The sequence below is a fragment of the Chionomys nivalis genome, chromosome 4 (assembly GCF_950005125.1).
Source record: "Chionomys nivalis chromosome 4, mChiNiv1.1, whole genome shotgun sequence".
Classification (NCBI taxonomy): Eukaryota; Metazoa; Chordata; class Mammalia; order Rodentia; family Cricetidae; genus Chionomys; species Chionomys nivalis.
In genome coordinates this window covers 52547249-52569561 of record NC_080089.1, presented here as the reverse complement: position 1 = coordinate 52569561, position 22313 = coordinate 52547249, and the positions used below count along the sequence as shown (strand labels likewise).

The window sequence follows — 22313 nt, the reverse complement described above, 5'->3', positions numbered from 1 at the left end:
CCCTTACCATTTCCTCAAGCCTGCCACTACCCAGATGAGCAGATCCTCAGACTGCAAGAAAAGCAGCAGAATGGTGAACATGTCACAACATCCTGATGGGACTAACAGACTTGAAACAGCAGAATGGGGATCAAAACAAAGGTGCAGTAAGGGGTCTTAACTAATTCTCAACAGCCCCCACCCTGACAAGAACATGTATGGATAGTTTGGCAAACCTGCTCCCTTATAGACTAAAGTAACCAGAAGGCTCTCCCCAACCAGGAAGAAATACAAACTGAAAACATCCTTCTATCAATTTTAGTTTGTACTTTAATCTTTGCCCTAAATGTTTTCATTTCTTTTTTGTTATTATTAACTTTTAGTATTTATACTTCTGTACTTTTAGGAGGTCAGGTGAAACTTAAAGTTTTCTATTTGTCCTTCCTTTCTCTAGACTTTAACATACAAGTTTCCTCTATTGTTTTCATACTCCTAACCCATATACTTTATTCTTACTGATCCCCTCTCCCAGGTCCTTTTCACTTGACTATTTAAATATTTACTTTTGAAAAAAGATTTATTTATTTATTATGTACACAGTATTCTGTATGCATGTCAGAAGATACCAAATCTCATTAGAAATGGTTTTGAGCCACCATGTTGGGAATTAACTCAGGACCTCTGGAAGAGTAACCAGTGCTTTTAGCCTCTGAGCCATCTTCCCAGCCCCAACATCTGTTTATTTTAAAAAGATTTCAGAGTCCCATTAAAAAAAAAAAAAAGAAAGATCAACCACTATATTAAGGACTTAAATACGCAAGCAAGTATATCAATCCATGACCTAGACAAGAAATAAGTTACCACAGTACTTAATCAGTAAAAGAAAAAATGTAAAAATATGAAGCAAATATTCATGAAGGAAATCGAGATGATGAAAAAGAATAACACAAAAGTTGTAGAAATGAAAGAACAAATCATCAAATAAAGTCACAGTAGAAAACACTGCAACACACAAAAGTAAACAGAAGAATCAATGTTGGAGATGAAGGGTAAGTATAAAGTGGACATAAAGGGGAAAAAACAAAAACAAAACTAAATTTCTAAAAAGCAGCAGAAAAAAAATCCATAGGCTAAGACAATGTATTCAATAGAATTATAGCCACGAATTTGCCAAGTCTTGAAAAAAGAGATCCAAACACAAGAAGTATTAAGGACTCCAAATGGGGAGGTGGCTTAGTGCTTAGGAGCACTAGTTATTCTTCTAGAAGACTTGGGGTTCATTTTCCAGAACCCACACGGTATCGCACAACCATCCAGTTCTAGGGGATACAGTGCTGTCTTCTAATCTCTGTGGGTACCAGGCATGCACAGACACCAGGCAGACAAAAAAGTCATATACATAAATCTGAAATAAATACAAAAAAGAAAATAAATGACAACAAAAACTCAAAAACCAAAGCCAATAATGTCCAGAAAAGAACAATCCTACAACATACAATAGCCAAAATTTCAGAACAAAGAAACGAGTGAAAACTGTAAGGGACTTCTCTCTTAGGACTGGAGGGGGGTAGGGGATAGGGTGTGTGGGGGAGCAGAAGGGAAGTAGGAGGAGGGAAGGAAGTGGGAATTTTGATCGGTATTATTTATAAAGTAAAAAAAAAAGGTTGATAAATGAAAATACCCCAAAACAGCCAGGTGGTGGCAGCTCACGCCTTTAATCCCAGTAGGTAGGAAGCAGAGGCAGTAGCTCTGTGAGATTGAGGCCAGCCTGGTTAACACAGAGAAATCCTGTCCTGAAAAATCAAAAAGAAACACACTCCAAGACAAACACAAGTTAAGATAGTTCACAGTAACCAAGACAGCATTGCCAGAAATTCTACTATAACTAATATATGCTAATTAAAATGGTTGAGCTCAGAAAGTAGATACTTGCAAATTAAACAATACTTTTGAATGATGATTAATCAGACATCCTAAATAAATAACCTAATGGTTATTGTATGGTTGTTTTCTGTGATTAAATCCCTCCATCTTGTAGGGAAGCTCCTTAAGACAGGATGTTAAAAGGGAAGTAAAAATGCATCCTGCAAGGAATCTCCTTAGGCTCAGAAAGTAAACAACTCAACAGCTTCAAGAAATCACTAAAGCTGATCAGAGTCACCAAGTCATTCCCTCCCCAGGCATAGCATACATAAACAATAAGGACTGCTAAGAGACAGTCACAGACTAGCAGAGAAGCCTGAAGAGGTAGATCAGCCAAACTGCCTGTTCAGCTGGAACCTCTAGCTCACTCCTGCGTGATTGGGAAAACCCCATTTCTTTCTTTCCAAAGCCCTCTCTCTCAAAGAATCTCCAACAAAGAAAAGGCCCAAAAGCCCAGTTCATGGGGGCTGCAGCAGTTCCTCCCATCAAGTTGCCAGTAGCCCAAGACCTTGCCTAAAGCAGCCAGTTTACCCAGCTTGCGGAGGAACTGGCATCACCCCAGCCTACAGGGATATATTCTCCTTGCTTTAGTTCAGCTGCATGACTTCTCTGGCTCCAATATCTGGGGCTGGAGGGCTCACCATGGATTTGACTTGTTCAAATAAACCTGTTCTTTTGCTTTTTCAAACCTATTCCTGTAAAAAAGCAGACAGGCCCACCTGCCTGGCAGAGATTCAGATCCCCAGAGTTACCTGGAAAGGATTCCAGCCAGCTGTGTTGCCTATACATTGTACAGTACACTCCAGGTTTCTAGATCTATTAGGGGGTGCAGAGTGGCCAGGTTCCTAGATTTTGTAAGCTGTCACCCAGGCTTTTGTGGGCTTTGGTGATACAGTTTGAGTCTGAGTCATTTTTGCTGTTAGTAACCCCTCATTCAAGTTCCTGTAAGTAAATCCAAAAGAGCTCATTGGTTCACCAAGTTAGAGTCTGATCTATGGTCTGTTTCCTGGTTCTTCATCTGGGGCGAGGAGATGTTTGTTCACATCTCTCCAAGAACAGTGATGCATCTGAAGGTTCCAGCAAACAAACTCAAATGTGGAAAGCAGATGGTAAGGAATGATAAAGATCAGGGCAGAAACAGGTACTAAAATAAATACAGAATGAATCTCACAAAGAGCCGATTCTCTGTAAAGATTAACAAGACTGAAAAGTTCCTATGCCAAACTAACCAAAAACAAACAATTGAGGTGGGAGGGAGGGGACAGGGAGTTCCAAGTTAATAACACTGGCAGTAAAAAGACAGACATTACAACATGCTCCAATGAAATCCAGAATATTCTTAGGGAATGCTCAGGGAGCAATTCCTTCACTTCCCTTCCCTTCTCAAGAAGGATCTCACTAACTTGTTCCACCTGGTCTAGCCTCTTGTTTCAGTCTCCCATGTGCAGGTTATAGTTTGCCACGCCCCTAGGCCAGGAGCTTCCGTTTTATCCTGTGATCAACTGGGAGTTACTGAAATTGTTTAGGTAGGAAGTCACATATTCTAATATGTATGGGGCAGGGGTGTCACTCAACTAAGAAATATAGGATGAAAAAGAAAATTGAGGATCTTAAAAACAAAACAAAACGGTAGAACACTACTGATGTGACAGAAAGTTATGACTATTTGAACTAAGAGAAATGTGTGTCAAGAGTAACTCAGTTTTTTGACACATGTAAAGAGATGGTAGGACCACATGCAAAAACAGGGAACAAGAGAAGATGTTACATTTATTTTGTTAAACACTTCAAAATTGTTTGAAAAAAATGGGAATTATGATTTTAGGCAGCTCCAAAGAACATACCGAGAAACAATGGATAAAACATAAAGCCTTCAGCAAAGCAAAGGGATTTACCAGAATCAAAGCTGTCCAATCAAAAACTGCTTGCTTGAAGGGAAAGAGAACTGCTTGTTAGGGATGTACAAAGTATTCAAGAAAACATTCTCTGGGTATCTAATTTCAGCACTTGGGAGGCAGAGGCAGGCAGATATCTGAGTTCAGCCAGCGCTACACAGAGAAACCCAATCTTGAAAAAACAAAAAAGAAAGAAAACATTCAGTTGCTGCTTCACAAGCACAACGTTCAAGCTCTTTGAACAAGTACCTGTAATAGGCTTGTTTCTGAGTCCCTGAGCCTTCTGAGATTTTTGAGGAATGGGGAACTGAGTAATACTTCTGTTACAAACAGGTGCTGCTAAAGGCATATGAAGGACCTAGAAGGAAACACACAGAAACAATTAACTCAGCTGTTGTTGGAATGCTTCCCCACACTATTCTTAGTTCATAAACATACCTGCTGAGGAGGAGTAGAGAATGTATTTCCATTCGGTCCAACTACAGACACAGGTATCATTCCCACCATTCCTTGAAGCACAGGCTGTACTGGAGAAGCAATTATGATAGCAGAGCCTAAAAAGCAATTTTCATTAAAATCAGGTTTACTTCCACAAATCTTCTGACAACAATAAATGCCAAAGAAGTTAGTATTTTGGAGCAAATTCTATCACCAAATCTTCTTTCCTGACAACCTCCGCACCAGCTCCGGCCTCCAGGCTCCTGCCCTCACTGATGAGCTGCTATGCAGAGCTGTGAAATGACCCTCTCCTCCCCAAGTTTCTTTTGGTCATGATGTTTCATCGCAGCACTAACACTGACTAAAACAGAAGTTGGTACTACGAGTGGAGTATTACCGCCAGACCTAGCCACGTTCTGGGGAGGATCGCGGAAGGACTTGGAACTTTGGGCTAGATATTAAGAGTTCAGTGAGCCGTTCTTTAGGAGCTTGGAAGATAAGAATGTTAAGAACAGTGCAGATGATGAAGGCCTGACTTGTTAAATTTCAGAGGGAAGCAAACACTGCACTGGGCCTTGTGTGTGAAGAATCTGTAGTGTCTGGTCACCTGGAGCTGAAGAATTGGCTGTGATTAGCAAGAGCCCAGAAGTACTCAAGTAAAACCTTTGCTCTGCTGGATAGCTGGTGCTGAAGAACCAGTTGTGACTAAGAGACTAGCATCACTGAGGTGAAGTCTTCTGAGAAGTACTTCCTTGGGGTAAGCACACAGAAGCTGTGTTCCAGAAGCAGCCAAGGTTGTACTGGTAGCCAATCTTGGTAGTGTAAGTAAGAGTCACCCTGGCAGTACTGATTTTGAAGGCATCAAGAGGTCATGGAGAGCAGCTGAGGCTTGGCACTGTGTGGCAGGGCTGAAGTCCCTGAAAAGAGCCCAGGAAGGGCTATCGTTGAGGGTGCAACTCAGTTGTAGGAAGGGACCCCAGCACTATGGGATGACCACCAAGGATAGTAGCAGGTGGTGGAGCCATCCATAGCCCAGACAACGAGCTGTGTGTGCTGCAGAGAGCAGAGTCTGAGAAGTGACCTAAGTTTTTTGTGTCACTCTGGAGGAACCCAGAAAATGAGTGAATCTCAGACATCAGACAGTGAATGATTTATATTGTTGAGTTTGGTTTTGCTTTGTCCAGATTGTGACTGTGCCCTTGTTCTTCCCTCCTGAAGTAACTATCTTTGATTTGATAAGAGTACAATTGAAAGACTCTGAATTTTAAAAGATTGCCTATTTTGAAGACAAATTTTTTTTAAAAGATTTTTTTTAAAAAAGTTATCCTTTGCCTGCACGTATGCTTGTTTAAGGGTGCCAAACCCCTGGAGTTACAGACAGTTGTGAGCTGCCATGTGGGTGCTGGGAATTACACCTGGGTCCTTTAGAAGAACAGCTAGTGCTCTTAACCACTGAGACATTTCTCCAACCACTAGAGAATGAATTTTTAAAGATCATGGGACTTTATAATTTAAAATTTGGAATGTTTATACTGCAATGTTGATACTGATGTGTGATCTTTGAGAAGAAAAAGAAAAGTTGTGGCTTAACAGTAATGTGTTTGTGTGTCAAGATGTGTCAAGGCATCAACTGTGCTGGCTAGTTTTATGTCAACTTGATACAAGCTAGAGTTATCTGAAAGGAGGGAACCTCAACTGAGAAACTGCCTCTCTAGGACTGGGTTGTAGGCAAGCCTGCAGGGCATTTTCTTAGTAATTGACACAGGAGGGCCCAACCTATCGTGGGTGGTGCCATTCCCAAGCTATCGATCCGGGGTTTTATAAAAAAAAAAAAAAAAAGCGGACTGCGCAAGTCATAAGCAAGAGTGGGAGGAACCAGTAAGCAGCAGCCCTCTGTGTCCTCAGGACTGCTCTGCATCTATTCCTGACTCCACTTCTTGAGTTCCTGCCCTCACCTCTTTTGATGATTAACTTTTCCTATGGCATAATGAGTGAAATAACCCTTTCCCTACCAAAGCTGTTAATAATAATGGTGTTTACATCACAACAACAGTAACCCTAATTAAGACAATCTTGTTTATAAATTTTTGATTAAGTACAGTAATAAAGTTGAGAAATGAAGAAAAAGCAAATCTAAATATTAAGGTATAGAGCACTTAGCAATATTATCCTAAGCTCGAGACTATGGCTAGAAGATACATTACATACGATTCTTCTAACGAAGAAGATTGAAACTAATTAGACACTGAGTAGTCAATGTCTCATGTTTGAACTTTGTATCAGAAAACTTGGATTCCAAGTGAGAATTTACAGCCTTTAACTATTTTTTATCTTAATGGTATTGACCAAAAACAATATACTTTTGTGACCAGATTAAACTACCAAGGGAAAATTATAGTGCATACATGGTCCTTAGGAGTCAGCCACAAGAAAAGCTTAGTTATTTAGTCCTGGTGTGAATGTATCTTTTCCTAATACACTAACTATCCCTGTCAGATTGATCTTATTTTCACACAAACCTGCCAGTTTCCCAAACATCCACGAATACTTATTCTACTCCCCTTGGCTTCAAATCTTACCTCACTTCTCTAAGCTTTAGCTCAAGCTTCATATTATGCAACAGTTCTGGCCTCTCCTTTACCTCATTTCAAATAGTTCTTAAAATAGATTCACCAAATTTAATAGTTAATAATACTTAATTAAATAATCTATAAATCAGTACACATGGGGATATAGGAGAACATGTGTAAATTCTTATCTCTAAAAAACATAAACCAATAGATATGATAAGCTTGTCAATTACTAACTGTATGTAAACCAGCATACAATGAAGACAAGAGCGCCTGTGGAGCCTCTAAAGAATGATTTCTAAATAGCAACAGAATCTGAGAAATACGAAGAGTTTTAGTAGAATTCAGGTTTTCTTGAAAGTCTCTCTAAAAGACAAATTCCTTAAAAACTTACTATAGGGTCAGGTGGTGGCACCACACGCCTGTAATCCCAGCACTTGGGAGGCAGAGTCAAGTGGGTCTATAGAATGAGTTGCAAAACAGCCAGGGCTATACCAAGAAACCCTGTCTCAAAACTCCCCTACCCCCCAGAAAAAAAAAAAAAACCAAAAAACAACTATGACTATAATAAGAATAAAGAAATATCCTGCTACATTAAAATATTTTTATACCTATGAAATGAATTACGTTCTTTTCTTTTTCACAGCTTAGTGCTGTAGACGGAAAACTATGACAGAAAAAAAATAAAGCTACAGCCTACCAGATTTAAACAAAACCTGGCTGAATTAGGTAGGAAGAAAGGCATAAGCAATTATTTGTATGGTATTTTGTCATGTGAATTATCTATATTATCTCCTAGTCAGTGACTTCACACAAGAAAATTAAGATTGCAATCCAGAAAAGCTCCAAAATGCGCGCACACACATATAAATCACACACACACATCACTTTTCATTCAGTGTTGGAGATAAAGTCCACAGTCTTGCACATGCTACACAAGTGCTTTCCACCACTATATCCCCAGCTCACCTCCAATATGCTCTTAGAGTTACCTTGTGAAAAGTTTGGTGACACAGCTTGGTTGACAGCAAATACACTGTTAGACTTTGGTGGTGTCTGTAACTGCTGTGGAGGAGGCTGTGCAGTCATAGGTGCAGAATTCCCAGGCAAGACCACTACATTAGATTGACTGACAGTTGGTCCCAAGGCTGTTGGATCAGTCATACAGGTAGCTATCAAAATGTTACTTGAATTGCCAAAGGCTGTGCTTGTGGCAGGCATCAACTGTATGTATCCTCCGTCCTTAGGAACACATGGTGCAACACTGGTTGAAAAAGTAATGCCATCTTCACTCTGAGGGTTGCTTACCACAGGTTCCTCAGGTTTCAGCACTACAAGGTTCTGCTCCATTGAGCCAGAATCCCCTACTTCAACAGACACAACAGCACTTGTAGTTTCTTCTGAAGACAGGCATGTAACAAATTCTGCATTTTTGGCAGGAGATTTAGAAGACAGAATTATCGTTGGCAAGTTTTCTCCACTGATACTAGATACAGCGCTGTTAAGCTCTGCATCTGAGGAAACAAATGGATCATCACTAATGATAATTTTGAGAGAGACAATACTTGACGCATCCACCTCCACTGAGTCTTTGCTAGGCTTACCATCAGTACTTTGGGTCTCAGGAGACCCTCCCACTGAACCACCAGATTCTGAAGGAAGCGAATGATTATTTTTCACAGGATTATCCTCTCGGGGAACCAGTGCAACTTCTTCACAGCTGTTGTGTTCACCCAAAGAGAGAAAAATTGTATCTCCATCTTTCACAGAAGAGGAAGGCTCTTGGGAGTTCTTAGACTTAAGTGTCTCAGGCTTGTTTTCCATATGATTCAAGTCAACAGATGCTGAACCATTAGATAGCTGTTTATCTGAAGGGACTGATTCTTCAAGATGAATTTCTATTTGTTCAGATACATTTAAACCTGAACTTTCCACAGTCCCAGGCGATGTTTTACTTTGCAATGGAGAATTATCTTGGCAATCTGGTAGTGGCTGTGCTGCAACTGATGACACACTATTAGTTTCAATTTTACTGCTTTGAGTTTGACAAGAATCTAGTGACTCGGAACCATGGGAATTAGTTTTAACTTTTATTATATTATTAGAATTTTCACAAAATTGACTTTTAGATGGCTTTCCAGTTAATGGAGTACCCTGGGACAAAAGCTGGGTATTTTTCCCAGAGAGAATTAAGTTTTCATCATTGGCTTCACTGAGAGACACAAATGAAGTCACTGGCATATCAGGCTGTATCTGAGGTTCATTCAGCATACTTGTAGACAAAGAATCCTTTTCAACCTCCACAGCCCTTTCAGTGTCACTGGGCATCTGACTGGTGTATAACTCAGAACAATGGTCATTACATTCAGTAGAGCCTCCTCTTTGGTTAAAGTCACTCAAATTAGACACAGACTCAAAGGTAATATCAAGGGCACACTTCTGTTCAGCAGGTACAGCTGTTTTAAAGACCTTTTTTTGAATGTTAGTGTTTATTTGGGAGAAATTTTCCTGGGATTCTTGAAGAACATCGTGGCTATTGCCATTCTTCAAATCACTTAATAATACATCTTCATTTTGAAAGGATGTACAAAAGGGAGGCTGACCAGATTGCCCATCTGTAAAACACCAGTGTGATGGAAAGTTATGTTGAGTATGTTTAGCTTCTGAAAGCAGCCATTTTTCCTGTACAACCTACTTTGCAAAAAAAAAACACTAATCTTTGGCATAACAGTTAAGTTTAAGACTGATGCACAAATAACAAATATCAGATTGTTTCCAAGTTTCTAGGAAAACAGACGCCAAAGAAGGAAAATGTACACAGGCTTAAGAACATCCAGTACTGCCGGGCGGTGGTGGCGCACGCCTTTAATCCCAGCACTCGGGAGGCAGAGGCAGGCGGATCTCTGTGAGTTCGAGACCAGCCTGGTCTACAAGAGCTAGTTCCAGGACAGGCTCCAAAACCACAGAGAAACCCTGTCTCGAAAAACCAAAAAAAAAAAAAAAAAAAAAAAAAAAGAACATCCAGTACTTACCAGAAGACAAAATGCCCTAATCTGGCTCTAAACAATAGTGGAAATAGTTGCTTCCCTATCTAGACTTTTTTCTTCTTCTCGGTGTTTTTTAGACAGGTCCCACTATGTAAGTAGCCCACACTGGCCCTGAACTTGTAGTGATTCTCTCACTTCAAGCCTTCTGAATGATGGGATTTTCAAATTTTGCCATGTCTACTGACTCTATTTGCCTGATTTATTTTTAATGGTAAAATGAGACCAAGATCATTTTGCGCAATTAACACGATTTCTGTGTACACTTTAACATTTAACACATTTACTGAGGACAACCACACACATTTTTGTAGAATGCAAATATGAACAATTGACTCAATGATCTTATAGAGATTAAAATATCTAGGAAAAAACACATAGAATAGAAAATTGTAATACAATATAGGAAAAAGACCAAAAAGAAATTAAAAAAAAAATCTTTTTAAGAGGAAACAATGTAGCATCAATACAGTGAATTTTACAGCAGTAATAATAGAGACAATTTGAACAAATATGGAAAGAAATAAGGAAAAATCCAGAAAAATGGCTGTAACTATCATAACTGGTAAAATCATATAGTGTACAGAGCCCACTTAATTCTATATTAAAGGAGAGATTAGGGGAAATTATATTAGGCCACACAAATACAGGACAAATAACATTTAAAAAAAAAAACAGTGCTAAAGATTAAATTGAGCACTAGGTTACATAAACACTCTTGCACAAGCTCCATTTTCAACCTGAAAGAGGTTTCTTAATGAATTTGCAAAACTTTCTGAGGACAGGATTACAAATTTTATTTTGCTTATGCTAAAGCTTCAGTGAAACAATCTTTTAGCTGTGAACAAACACACAAACAAATGCACAAATATAGTTCAGCCTCAGAAATGCATAGTTGAGCTTTGTTATTAACATGAACTCAACGAAAGATATTCCAAAACAAGTTTTTGAGGACAAGATGTGAAAAAACTGGAAGCCATTACTCATTTCACTTAAAAACAGGTAAGGAGCCAGGTGGTGGCGGCACACAGCATTAATTCCAGCACTCATGTGATAGAGACAGGTGGATCTCTGTGTTCAAGGCCAGTCTGGTCTACAGAGAAAGTTCTAGGATAGCCAGGGCGACACAGAGAAACCCTGTCACAAAAAAATCACCAATCAATCAAAACAGGTAAAGAAAAATGATGATCAAGCATAGCTTGTGGAGAGACTAAATAACATGGAGGTGGCTGGTGCTGAAAAAGGCATAAAGTTTACCAAATTATGAAAAGTGAAGATGATGACTATCTGAAGAACAGAGACCCAGGGACTGAATGGACTCTTTGTTGTGCTGGCAAAGACCGTTTTCTCACTTGAGAGGTGATTTCACAGGCAAGTTCTTGATTTGATTTCATAACAGAAAGCTAATACAATTTTATTATGTACTTCTATAAATTTGTGCTATATTAGACAAGATTTCTTTAAAAAATATTCTATATTTTAAAATTTTAATACTGATTTACTCATGTTTTTCTTTAATTCACAAAGTGCTTCCTATGTATGGACTAACTATGCTATGTTGGTACTCCAAGAAAGACATAACCGAAAGGCTCCGAATAAAGGCAGCAGGGATGCAGGATAACCTACAAGCTTACAAATAACCAAATTCAAGACTATCAGCATACACTGTATAATTTCCTTGAAATAATTATGACTGTCAGCTTAACTCAGAAGACTGAAAAACTCTAATAGATCAGACATTAGAATTTGAGCCTTAATGAAACTGTTTCATTACAGACTTGTCCACTGGCCAATCTATTTATTATTAGATTGTATGTCTACTGCTCTATGAAAAAATGAGTATGAAAAATTAATCTTTTAATCAAAGGATTTGGACAGGGAATTATAAACATAAAAATGAACTATGTAGTAATTTGAATAACTTCTAATTTAAATAGTACTGCTTTTGAATTTTGAAACAATTTTAACATTTTAGTTGATCATTAACAAACAAAAAAAATCTTACCAGATTCTTCTGTTTCAAAAGAACTTTTAATTGCTAGATTAGTTTCTTCAGTTAAGACTATATTAGGATTAGTTTCCATATGTTGACTACAAACACTTTGTGATATATTTTTATTATTCTTTGTTTTACCTGTTAAAAAGAGAATAGAGAAATAATTAAGTGACCATACTACAAAAAGCACGAATACTGCCATTATTAAATAAATATTCAAAGTTTTATTTCAATCATACTTTTTTCTGAGACAGGGTCTCAGGTAGCTTAGGCTGACCTTGAACTTATAACTTAGCCAAAGCTGACTCTGAACTCCTGATTTTCCTATCCCTACCTGAATCCCTGAAGATTATTATAGCCACACCCTTAAGATTGTTAACATGTTGCTTTATACGCCACTTACAAATATGAATTCAAAGCTTTTCTCACCAAATTTTTTTTATTATTATTATTATTATTATTTATTTATTTTTTTTTTGGTTTTTCGAGACAGGGTTTCTCTGTGGTTTTGGAGCCTGTCCTGGAACTAGCTCTGTAGACCAGGCTGGTCTCGAACTCACAGAGATCCACCTGCCTCTGCCTCCCAAGTGCTGGGATTAAAGGCGTGCGCCACCACCGCCCGGCCTTTTATTATTTTTTTAATGCTGCCTTAGGCTGCTTTTGAAGTCTTTGGTTCAAGCAATCCTCTTGCCTCTCAGTCTTTTGAATACTGAGACAATGGGCACATGTCATGATACCTGACTACAACTGCTGGGTTTGTTTGTTTGTTTTGAGACCAATTTTCTCTGTGTAACAGTCCTGGTTGTCCTAGAACTCACTCTGTAGACCAGGCTGTCCTCACACTCAGAGATCTACCTGCCTTGCCTTTGGAGTGCTAGGATTAAAGGCTACACCACCACTGTCCAGCTCAACTAGTGGCTCTTTTTTTGTTTTTTAAAGATTTTTGTTTGTTTGTTTAACATGAGTGCTCTATTTGTATATATGCCAGAAGAGGGTATCAGACCCCACTAAAGATGGCTGTGAACCACCATGTGGTTGCTGGGAGTTTAATTTAGGACCTCTAGAATAGCAGATCACGAGCCATCTCTCCATCCCAAATGGTGGCTCTGCATGATAAACGTTTATTAAGAGCTTCTGGAAGGTTCAAGAATCTGCACACGTAACAAGGTCATAGAGAATGCTGATACGATGGCTGTTCTGACTTTAATGCTGAATACTTCACATTCTTTTAGGATCTCTCAATTATATTTACCTGTATTAGAATAGAGTCAGCACACCTCATGTTGACTGGTAAAAATACAAAACCAAATCAAACCAAAAACCCAATTCTGTTTTTATAGTTTAACTTTCCTAAGTAAACATAAAGGCGTACCCTTGCATCTCCATACATTACTTGCTATAAAGAAACAGGAAATTTTCAAAAGCCCTAGGTGATGTTACTTTATTCTGTGTTAGGTTATTCAAGATAGTGGAGAAAATTTTGTCTACTTGCTATAGTAAATGGTGTATTTACCATAGTCAAAGAGATCAAAGAGAGCCTGAAATGCTGGGTCTGATTCTGTCTGTTCCAATATATCTTGTATTGCTTCTTCAGACATGTGGATTTCACTCTGCAAAGTAAAAATAAAGTCATGAACAAGTAGAATTAATATAGCTTTAATACCAGAGATTATTATTCATGTTATTATTATCTTTATATATATGAGAATTTCCCTACAAGAAAATCCTTTTGATTTGAACAATAGGCCTATCTAAAAGAAAATAAGACTTCTGGGCTAGTGGATTAGAAACTGTAGTTGATGAGAAGAGTGAGGACCAGAAGGATAAGAATGGGTGGAAGGACAACACGGGTAAGAGGACAGCTGTAAGGTGTGAATGGACAGATGGTGATACAGTATAAAGGAATTAAGAAGCACATGCTCCAGTGGTGACTGGGAAAGGGAAAAACACAGCCTCACTCAAAGAGAAAGCCATGTGGTAGGGTGAAAGAGAGATCAGCAGTCTTACATATCCACAAGACAAAACCCCAGTTCTCAACATCCTCAAATGCTATTGGGAGTGTTGCTGAGATAGTGAATCCTCACTGTGTCAGGCTAGCAGTGGAGAAGGGGCCCATTTTGTTGCCTACCCTGTCTTGGAGGGCTGTAGGTGGACACAATCTTGAGAGGGATTCTAATAAGATGAGACAACCTGAGATCTGAAAACAAGGGATGTTCATAAATCAGGGAACCTAGAACCAACTTCCCACATACCCAGGGTCAAACAGCTGAGGGAAGGAAATAAGGAAGATAGATATGGAAATGAGGGAAAGGAAGAGTTCGGTCTGAGCATCGAAAGATATAACTGGCAATAGTCCCTTTCTCTGTGGCTTGGCAAGCCCATCATCACCTGATAGCTCAGAGACTGTTGCCTGAAGACAGTGGGTTGTCTGGAAACAACCATTCTGCTATGCAGTTCACTGGGTAAGAACTGAGAAGCCTGAAGCTTCAGCAAATTAGTTCATGTCCATGGTCACATTGGCACAGGATATTTAATGTCTATTGTTTTCAAAGTATGATCTTAGTGCGGTTTGCTTCCCCGACTCCAAAGACTCCACCGTAGGGTATATGAACTGATAAAGTGGGAAAATTTAGCCTACAGACTGAGGGAAGCTACTGAAGTAAAGACAGCTCTATTAGTTTAAGACATTTATCCAGTATGGATTAGGACTAGCCTAAATCATAGGAAACAGAAGTCTCCGAAGAGACTCCCACTCTGTACCTCTATCCCACAGATTAAATTGTATACTACCCATAAAGAAGTTGCTACAATAATTCACCTCCACATCCTTCTGTTTCCTTTTTAAATAAATAATACTTTCAGTAATATTTTGACTATCTTGTCCTGGAACTCAATGTTTAAACCAGCCTGACCTTGAACACAGAGATCCTCCTACCTCTGCTTCCTGGGTGCTGGGAGTAAAGGCATGTGCCACCAGGGCTGGCTTGATTTTTTTTTTTTAATTATTTATTTATTATGTGTACAACATTCTGCTTCCCACACACCAGAAGAGGGCGCCAGATCTCATTACAGATGGTTGTGAGCCATCATGTGGTTGCTGGGAATTGAACTCAGGACCTCTGGAAGAGCAGTCAGTGCTCTTAACCTCTGAGCCATCTCTCCAGCCCCTTGATTTTTTTTTTAATCACTAGTTCTTTCTTCTCCTTTTAATAACTTTCTTTTCCATTCTTTTATTTAACCTTTCCTTCTCTCCTTTGCTCTAGTCTTCATTCCACTAGCTTATTATTGTCACCTTTACTAATTTTTAACTTTGTAACACACCACATTAGTTTTGTCCATTTCTGTTCTATGGTCTTTATGATGTATGAGCTGGCTTCAGTTGAGGGTGGATTTTTTTTTTGGTATCGTGTTTGATTTGGTGCTGTTGCTGACATAGTTTGGTTGCTCCCTTTGAGAGGTACTGGAGATGGAAGCCTTAAAAGTATGAACAGACACATAAAACCAACAAAGACGCTACCAGCAAGAGATAACCAACTTCTCAATTACTGCATATACAAAGATGCTACAAACTAGATGAATTATATGACACAAATTAAGCTAATCAGTGACTTTATAGAGAAAATAAATGAGTTCTTCAAGTCAGAAAGAAGCAGCTACGAAATTATGAATATTACCAACATACCACAAACAGTTCAGCAAGAGGGGAAAATCCCTCAGGTGTTGGAAGTGAAAGTTCATTAAAAAACAGTGAGAATTCTACATCACCAACACAAGACTCAACATGACAAAAAATATTAGGGAAGAAAACTGGAATTAGGATTGAGAAATGCTACATTTAGGATCAGTTTGTTAGAAAGTACAGGATGAATGCAAGTCATATTTAATATACTATTTCAGTAATCTTTAAATTACTTCTCAGTTCCTAGCAATGTATAGGAAAGACAAGACAGAGAGCTGCTGTTCATCAAATACAAAGATACCAGTGTAGTGAATCTGCAAGTACTAAATACTAAAAAATCCATGAATAATTTTTTACAGGTATAATAAAGCTGCACTGGTATCTATAAAGCATATTAGCTATTAGAAGCATTAGAAAAAATTCTTACCATTTTTAATATTTAAATAAATGAGTCTTTGAAATGTGTTCACTGCTCAAATATCTTCATAAACAAATTACATATACAATAAAAATTTTATTTTAATTATTATAAATTAGATTTTATACATACAATATTTGGCAATGATTTTAAAATAAAACCAAGATAACATTTAGTTCTAACTGTACAATCCTCCAAAACTCTCTCACCCACTCATATCCCTATACCTACCTACACACACACACACACACACACACACACCCCTACACATACCGGAAGCACTAAGAGTTCATCAATTGAAGTTTCTGGCTCAGTAGGGTTGTTGTCTGTTTGCTTAGGTACTTGAGCAATATTATTATCACTGCAACACAAAAAGGAAAACCATTAGTGCAGTTGGGTGATTGGGCAAAAATAACCAGAGCTTTGAATCATATAGCTCACCTAGTTAAAAACTTATTTATGTTTTCTGCTAGCTTTTCTTGAAGAGATTTGTTGCTTAATATCTTCTCTCTTGCATTTTCAATAACCATTTGCTGAAAAAGAAATCAAGACTAGTAAAAGGCTAGAAAAAAATATTATATCATTGAAAACCAAATCAAACCAAAGCCAATGCTTTTTCATCCCAGCAACTTGGGAGACTGAGGTAGGATTAAAATTAGAGTCGGGAGTTTGAGTTCAATCTGAACAGCATAACAAGACCTCATCTCTAAATAAATAACGAATAAGCAAAAATGTCACAAAAAAAACAGCAGTAGACAGTTATGATAAATGCAAGTAGAAACCCAAGTTCTGATACCTCCCTCCACACTTAGTCCTGAACAATGTTTTGCGATTCAGAAGTGCTGTCACAGATCTTTCACCAACTTGGTCTTCAGTACATCTAAAACGCAGCGCTACACATTATTTTGTCACACAATGCCTTTCATTATCTGATCCTGGTAAAATGCTCAATTAAATCAAAGGACCTGGCAATCACAAAGAATTTTTACTTGGTGCATTTGGCATGTGTGTGTTCTCTAAGTGTAACTTTACAGTTACAATTCTCTATTCAATATGCAATATGTTCTCAGATTCATACCAAAGTTCATAAGCACACATAACTATTTAGATATACATCAGTGTTTTTAAATTTGAGACTATTTCAAGCTGCAAACTTTGGGAAGGTCACTTACTTTTTCTACTGCAAATGCATTTGGATCTTGTAAGTTCCTTATTGAAGAATGAGGTCCAGACGATGTGAAATTCTTCCTTTGTGATTCACTGAAATACATTTTAAGAGCTTATCTTTTACTATTATATTTAACAGACCACGTATATACATCTTGAGTTCATATTTTTTTTCTTCCCATAAAAACAAAGTTAGAAGAATAGAGAAAGCATTACCAGACACAGATTCAAATGTAATGGACAAAGTTAGAAGAATAGAGAAAGCATTACCAGACATAGATTCAAATGTAATGGACTCGAGCTCTAATAAACAACGACAAACTACAAAGATGAAAAAAAAAAACAAAAAAACAAAAACAAAAACAAAAACAAAACTTAAACAAAATTAGCTATGTGGTCTCAAGTCTATGAACTCTTGTTACTTTTATCCTCTTCTTCCTTTGGTACTGCTGGAGATTTAACCTAGGGCTCACACATGCTAATCACATGTTCTAACACTGAGCTACACACACAGCTCCATTACCTACCTTATGATAGAATGAGATCAGCTGTATTAGTGGGTTTATAGAAAAATAGTTAATTATTCATGAACTTTTATAATAAAATGGTCAAAGTTTCTGAAAATATTTTACTGTTTTATGTGGTTAAATCAGAAGGCTTGTAATAAAGGAGACTTTTAATTAAAGGAAGCTTGTAATAGTCAAGTCTTAGAGAGTGCTCACAGTGAAAACTCTTAATTAAAACCAAAAACCAAAACTAAAATACAAAAAAACAAAACAAAACAAAACAACAACAACAACAAAAAAACCCTCAAAAAACCAAAAACCCCAAACCTACTGGTTGACAGATGATCAAATAGATAAAAATCACTTATAGGGGCTGGAGAAATGGATCAGTGGTTAGAAACACACTAGCTATTAAAGAATATCCACATGGTTGCTCACAACTGTCTGTAATTCCAGTTCCAGGGGATGTGAAACCTTCATAGACATACATGCAGGCAAAACACTAGAGCACATAAAATAAAAATAAATAAAGTCATTAAAAAAAATTAGAGCTCTGATCTCTTGCCCAGCCAGCGGCAGTACACACCTTTAATCCCACCACTTGAGTTTCAGAATTAGGTGGATCTCTGTGAGTTCAAGGCCAGCCTGGTCTACAAAGTGAGTTCTAGAACAGCCAGGGCTACACAGAGAAACCCTGTCTAAAAACAAAACAAAACAAAAAACCAAAGCCAACCAAACAAAACTCCAAGGGAAAAAAAAAAAGCAATCACACAAACAAAAACACCACTCTGATCTCTCATATTTTGTTTTTAAGAAATACAAGCTGAAGTAGAACAGAAAAATTTTTTTCTGGAAAAGACATCTTAAAACATACTGGTATGATTGAACTTTATGTGTTCTTGGGGACCATAAAACTAACACTACCTACATTCATTTAAGAGAACACTACAAATGAGGAAAAATCATCTGAAAGACACACATTACTCTGCACATCACTACAGAAAGTGAGTGAACAGTAAGATACACCGTTGATTAAAACACAACTCGAATTCAGTGAAGTCAGAATGCTGGAAAAGCCGTTTATGGAATGAATAATAGTCCCAAGAACTTAATCTAGTCTTTTTACTTTACTCACAATGTAAATATTCACTAAACTCTATTTTGTCCATCTTAAATGGCTTGGGGCAGTATGTCAAGTAAGTATAAGAAGTAATTACCTTTTACGCCTACCAGGAGACATTAAACTGGTACTAGTTTTCCTTTCCTGAGGACCGGGTATGATATTTAAAGACTCTGCAGCTGTATTTTAAGAAAACACAATAAGTCAAAGAAACACACATAAACTTGTAATGACATCAGAAACATTAGAGACTAATTATTATTTTATACTAAAGTCCAGTAACATTCACTGAGTAACACTATGAGCAAGGCACGGTACAAGATAATAAGATCTATGCAATACAGTACTTATACCTTTAAGGTTTTACTACTTAAAAATACAAAAGAAATTTAAAAAAGAAAATAAGTATAAGAGAAGTATCAGCTGAATGCTCCTAGTGTAGAACAGGATTTGAAGAAAGAGAAATGAACAATCTTTTTGTTTTGAGACAGGTTTCCCTGTGTTGCCCCGACTGTCTTGAATTTAGAGATCTGCCTGCCTCTGACTCTCCAGTGTAATCTTTTTTGTTTTTTTTTTGTTTTTTTGGTTTTTCGAGACAGGGTTTCTCTGTGGTTTTGGACCCTGTCCTGGAACTAGCTCTTGTAGACCAGGCTGGTCTCGAACTCACAGAGATCCGCCTGCCTCTGCCTCCCAAGTGCTGGGATTAAAGGCGTGCGCCACCACCGCCCGGCTCTCCAGTGTAATCTTAAAGGGCAGTAATAAAACTCCTCCTTAGAACCGAGGCATGAGTTCTGAATTCAAATCTCAAAGCACATATTAACTAGCTTCCCACTTCTTACTATTCTGTATAAGTATGTATATAACAAGAATGATATTAGAACTTCATTTATAACTTTATATCTAGCTTCAATACTCAGTTGGAAATATACAAAATAGTCAACACATAAAGACGGTCATATATTGGGAAGACGTTCCAGGAGGACAGACTGGTAAAATATAATGTATATTCTGTTTAAAACACAGTCAGGTCTTTCCTACTATTACCCCCAAATTAAGAATTAGATGAATTCAAGGATGGACTTCAGTTTGATTAGAATAGGGAAGAACTGTAGCCAAGATGACTCCCAGATTTTAAGTCAAGATTTTTTTATTTGAAGGCACATAGCAGAGGATAATCTTGAATTTCGGATCCCCCTTAGTGCTGAGATTACAGGTGAGCCAATTTTTACGCATTGTCATAGTTACATTCTTGCTGCTGAACTACCTGAAGTCTGCCCCTTTTATAAGTTCTCTCGTCTCTCGGGTCATGATTATGTATTATAAATGGAAGGCAGTCTACAGAACGTAAAGAATAAAACTTAAACTTACTAGTTATAGTATTTTGTGACTGTGACTGGTTGACTACTACAATATTTGATCTCACTGGAGTTGAAATTTGACCAGTTGGTTTAACAGCTTGTGTGGCTACCAAAGGAGAAGTGGTAAATTGTCCTGAACCATAAGGTAAAACGAGTAACTCTGAATTGACGGGAGCTGCCTGAGATGCAAGCCACCTCTGTCGCTTGATTTCTGCAATTCCGTTTCTTGTTCGGGCTGAAACACATGGGCATTACAAAATTAACTCATTATCAAGAGGCATTTCAGAATCTGACCAAGATTCTATATGTTGTATAGCCTATACACTATATAGACTAAAAGACAGCCTTGAAAACATAATATAGCTTTATGCAACAACTTCATGTAAAACAAACTAAAATAAATACATTGTACTTCACAAATCCCAAAATACACCTGTTCTTCAATAATTCATACTGATGTTTCCCCAAATTTAAGATATTAAAAATTATGGATTAAGAATGCTAGTACTTAACACTCAACTAGTAAAACTAGAATATATTTTATATGAATATACACACACGAAAATGTATATTTGTATATGTGCATACATATATGGTTTTAATTCTGCTTTAAATTGCTAGGGATCAACCTCAGGACCTTGTGTATGCACTACCAGTTACCTATACCTCAAGTCCCCTCAACTATGATACATGAAAATGTCTAATGATTGTACTTAAAAAAGCAATTAAAAAATATAGATCTAGCACAAATGTGCTGTTAGCTAAAATGGTCATGAGACAGAGTGTGATTGCTTAAAGTTAAATACCAACCTCTCTGATGGGCAGCAAACCCTGGAGAACTTTGCATGTTCCTAACAAATAAAACAAAGTAGTTATTCTTTAAGTATTGTGTTTTAGATGATATATATCCTGGCTTAGTTATGGCCAGACATAATGTAAATTACAAGTTAAAGGGTGATTGCCCTAAGATAAAGTGTCTACATGTGATTTGTTTTAGAAGAAAAACAGAATCATATAAACACCCATTCAACATAATTTTGGTGATAAAACTTCTATTCAAATTGATAATTATGCACTGGAATGCTATGATATCAAGGTATAGTTTGATCTGACTTTAGGAACTTGATATATTTAAGTAAGCCATATATAAATAGTCATTCTCAATTCAATTTTGTTCCATGAGACTTTCCTATAAAGAAATCCTGATTCATATACATCAATACTTTATAATCTCAGTTCAAGACCTCTTGCTGTCACATTTATGACTATGAAATTATACTGATCCTCCATATATGTATAAAAGCAAACATAAAAGTTCATAGTAGACAGTAATTATTTTTATATTTTTTTAGCTGTATTCATTTTAATGTATGAGTGCTGTATCTGCACGTACACTTGCATGCCAGAAGAGGGCATCATATCCTATTACGTTATGGCTGTGAACCACCACCATGTGGAACTGAACTCAAGACCTCTGGAAGAGCAATCAGTGCTTGTAATTGCTGAGTAATCTCTCCAGGCACCGAAAGTAATTCTTATACTGTGAATTTTAATTACTCACTAACTTTAGGTAAACACTCATAAGCACCGTATTCTTATCCCATGAAATTTGTCAATTTTTATCAACAAGACCTACAAAACTTAAACTGAATAAAGATTTTTAATACATTAAAACCTTGGAGAAAACCTGAACCTGTGTAAAAGGAATCTTATGTAATAGCTTACCAAAACAACTGCTCCCATCCCCACCAAAAAACCCTCAAAACTAAATCACTTTAAGAGACTATATTATAAAAGCCTATTTTTTGGTACGCAAGTACAGTATGTGAATTTGGTGGTATAGGTGTATGTGCACACTTGTGGTACGCTCAGTGTATGAAGGACAGAGGTAATGTTAGGCTGTCTTTCCATAATTCCTTGCTACCTTGCTTTTGTTTTGGAGACAGGATCTTTCACTGAACCTGAAGTTCACCAACTTGGCTAGGCTGGCCAGCGGGCCAATGACCTTCAGGTTTCCAGGTGTTTCTTTCCCCTACCAACCAGGCTGACATTATAGGCAAGCACCATTGCGTACAGTTTTTGACATGGGTTCTGGAAGCCAAACTCAGGTATCCTGCTTGTGTAGTAGACACTATTAATGACTGACTGAGTCATCGCTCCAGACACTGCAAAAAAATCTTTTGAATTGTTTCCAAGGACAGAAAAAGAGCTAGGGAAAGA

General features: G+C 37.5%; 1 protein-coding gene across 2 annotated transcripts in view; it reads right to left on the bottom strand.

The window, feature by feature from the left end:
• Positions 1-22313, bottom strand: part of LOC130872444 (protein NPAT) — a 42245-nt gene that overhangs the window by 6338 nt on the left and 13594 nt on the right. For both annotated transcript variants that reach the window (XM_057766337.1, XM_057766338.1), the window contains exons 5-15: positions 20904-20944; positions 20104-20328; positions 18833-18914; positions 17115-17202; positions 16384-16475; positions 16216-16303; positions 13359-13455; positions 11855-11983; positions 7798-9420; positions 4236-4351; positions 4047-4155 (exon numbers count right to left, since the gene is read on the bottom strand). In XM_057766337.1, the coding sequence (XP_057622320.1) occupies positions 4047-4155; positions 4236-4351; positions 7798-9420; positions 11855-11983; positions 13359-13455; positions 16216-16303; positions 16384-16475; positions 17115-17202; positions 18833-18914; positions 20104-20328; positions 20904-20944 (2690 nt within the window). The remainder of the gene's footprint in view (positions 1-4046; positions 4156-4235; positions 4352-7797; positions 9421-11854; positions 11984-13358; positions 13456-16215; positions 16304-16383; positions 16476-17114; positions 17203-18832; positions 18915-20103; positions 20329-20903; positions 20945-22313) is intronic.